The sequence below is a fragment of the Montipora foliosa genome, chromosome 10, assembly GCF_036669935.1.
Source record: "Montipora foliosa isolate CH-2021 chromosome 10, ASM3666993v2, whole genome shotgun sequence".
Classification (NCBI taxonomy): Eukaryota; Metazoa; Cnidaria; class Anthozoa; order Scleractinia; family Acroporidae; genus Montipora; species Montipora foliosa.
Window position 1 is genome coordinate 9,379,118 of NC_090878.1, and position 2,500 is coordinate 9,381,617.

Below are 2,500 nucleotides of genomic sequence, written 5' to 3' on the forward strand. Positions count from 1 at the left end.
GGGGGTATTCTAGAGCGGCTTTATGCTGAGTCCGGATTCGATATGTCCTTGTTCGCAAACAGAGAGCCCAAACTGGCCCATAGAAGAAATTTCAGCGAAGGGAATTTCGCTAGTGGTAGTTTTGCCGAAAAACCTGTTTGGAGCGATAAGTTTGAAAATAAGAGAAGGGCATTATCAAACGTGGAACGTGTCCCGGTTTCGTTGGAAGCTGTTGGTGAACATCCTGGTGGTGATTTTCTGTCGCCAAAAGATAATGGTCTTTCACCGGTCCATAAGCACACTGGCAGCGCTCCCGTCAAAACTGAATCTGTTCCAATGGGCGATATGTTTGATAGACACCGTGAAGACAAACGCACCGTTTCCGAGACCTCAGCGGATTCCTCTCTTAAGATTGAAATCCGAAACCGCAGCGAGAGCGGGGGCACAGACTTACCAACTCTGCTTTCCATGCACGCACGCACCGAAAGTAACCTTAGCAGTGCAAGCATAGACAGCGGTGATTACTTAGAGATGTGTATCTCTTCGCGCAGCCGCACAAGTAGCGCGAGCGACGCCGGGGGCTACCTACAACAGGGAAGCCCAACCAATCAGAGTTTAGTGAGTGCCACTTCAGATGATGCCTCCACCAAGAATTTTGATGACAGAGAACGACCATTGAACTCGTCCGGAGAGAGTTTCCAAGGTGGGTTGTCCTTTGAATCGCCTCCATCTTATTCTTCAAGCGGTCCGTTGCGTGATTCTCCCAACGGAACAAGCCATTTCACAAATGGAAAAAGTGAAAGCAAGCCGTTCTCGAGCGTGGAACGACTGCAGAACGAGCTTGAATCGCGACAGCGAAGTACCAGCCTTACCGAGAAACGCCGCATTGGTAGCCCGTCCCTGGGGATTATACCCGAGACCCGTAGCTCCAGTTTTAGCGGGAGCACGGACTTCACTAAGGTTGCCAAAAATAGTCGTGCTAGATCCGACGTGGAGCTCATTGATGTTCCCGCGATGGTGAATTTGAACGATTTGCACGGGAGCATCAGAAGCCTAGCTGAAGTAAAGATCTTGAGCGACAAAACCATTGTGTTTTGCGCTGGCACAGATTCCAAAACAAGAGCTCTGAGTGTAGATAGCGCAAGTGCCAGTGGATTAAGACGAGATAGACTGTTAGTAAACAGCAACCATCTCAGTAGTGAGGAGTCTGAACTCAACAGCTCGCGAAGTCGCGGCAGCTCGTTTGAGACAGCCGACTATGCGAAAAAACTGGGACTGAAAACAGGAGATTTGTCACGGGCTAAGCGCACGCGCAGTAGCAGTAGCGGAAATTCTTCGATAGATAACGCGGGCTCTAAGAAGATCCCTAATAGGAACACGCTGTATGGTTCAAGTGATAATTTTACGGTGGTTTCCGGAGATACACGTCGGAACTCGAGCGCTAGCCCCGAAGCCGCGCCATATACGAGTTCGCGTGACGCCTTTGGATACACGGCGCTTAGCACGCTAAGGCGCCAGAGAAGTTTTAATCGTGACCTGGAGGCAAAGGTGAACGCTTTTGGGGCAGCAAGATCAAGGTAAGTTTCGTTTAGATTGATGTCTTTCCTTAGATTGATTTGGGCTGACGAACTGAGCATCTTTACTCCGGCGCTATGGTAATTTACAAGTGCAATCAATTGAATCAATCCAAATCTCGGAAAAGTCACCCGTGTCCTAGACCAAGTAGACTGAGTCCGAGACTTTTTTTCTTAGATTCATTTGATATATTCTGTATCATTCACTTGTTCCATTTGTTGATCTATCTTCCTTTGTTGCTTACTGGCTTTCCTTTTCTCCTATCAGTTTCGTGTTTCCCCGGTCCATGTCCACAATGGATTTTTCAACATACAGCAAGCTTGATAGTTTGGCCAGCATTTCCAGTTCGTTTGACTTCCTGCAGTTCAGCCCCTCCAATAAAAACACCGGAAATGAATTTCTTGGTGTCAGTCTTCCTCTGGATCTCAGCACTCTTTTCCAAGTAAGGCATTATTTTTGGATGATGTAGCAGCTCTCGTAAGGTATAATGTGGTTGGCTCGCTACGCTATCCAAAAACAAAAGACTAAACAATTGACCATATTCGTATTCTCAGTATTGGACTGGAACTAGCTTGCAATGGAGGCTAATGCGGGAAATCTTTTCAAATGCAAATACTTTTTAATATATTCCCCCGCATTAGACTCCATGGCAAGCTAGTTTCAGTCCAATACGGGGAATACGAATATGGTCTATTGAAACAGTGACTCAGACTTAAAAACAACAAAAGCTGCTCACAATTGACCGAATGCATAAATGGCGGCCAAAAATGTATTCTTTTGTTTATCTGCTAATGAGACTCACTAGCCTCGCTCTCGAACGACATTTCTATTGTATTTTGTCCATGCAAACGAGGCTAGTGAGACTAATTAGCGCAGAGACAAAAGAATACATTTTTGGCCGCCATTTATGCATTCGGTCTATACCAAACAATAGCAGGTTACTAGA

General features: G+C 46.4%; 1 protein-coding gene across 2 annotated transcripts in view; it reads left to right on the top strand.

Annotated features, from left to right (window-relative positions):
• LOC137973377 (rapamycin-insensitive companion of mTOR-like) overlaps positions 1 to 2,500 on the top strand; it is a 51,436-nt gene that overhangs the window by 43,163 nt on the left and 5,773 nt on the right. For both annotated transcript variants that reach the window (XM_068820172.1, XM_068820173.1), the window contains 2 exons: positions 1 to 1,556; positions 1,822 to 1,996. The exon at positions 1 to 1,556 is cut by the window's left edge and continues 541 nt beyond it. In XM_068820172.1, coding sequence (XP_068676273.1) covers positions 1 to 1,556; positions 1,822 to 1,996 — 1,731 coding nt within the window. The remainder of the gene's footprint in view (positions 1,557 to 1,821; positions 1,997 to 2,500) is intronic.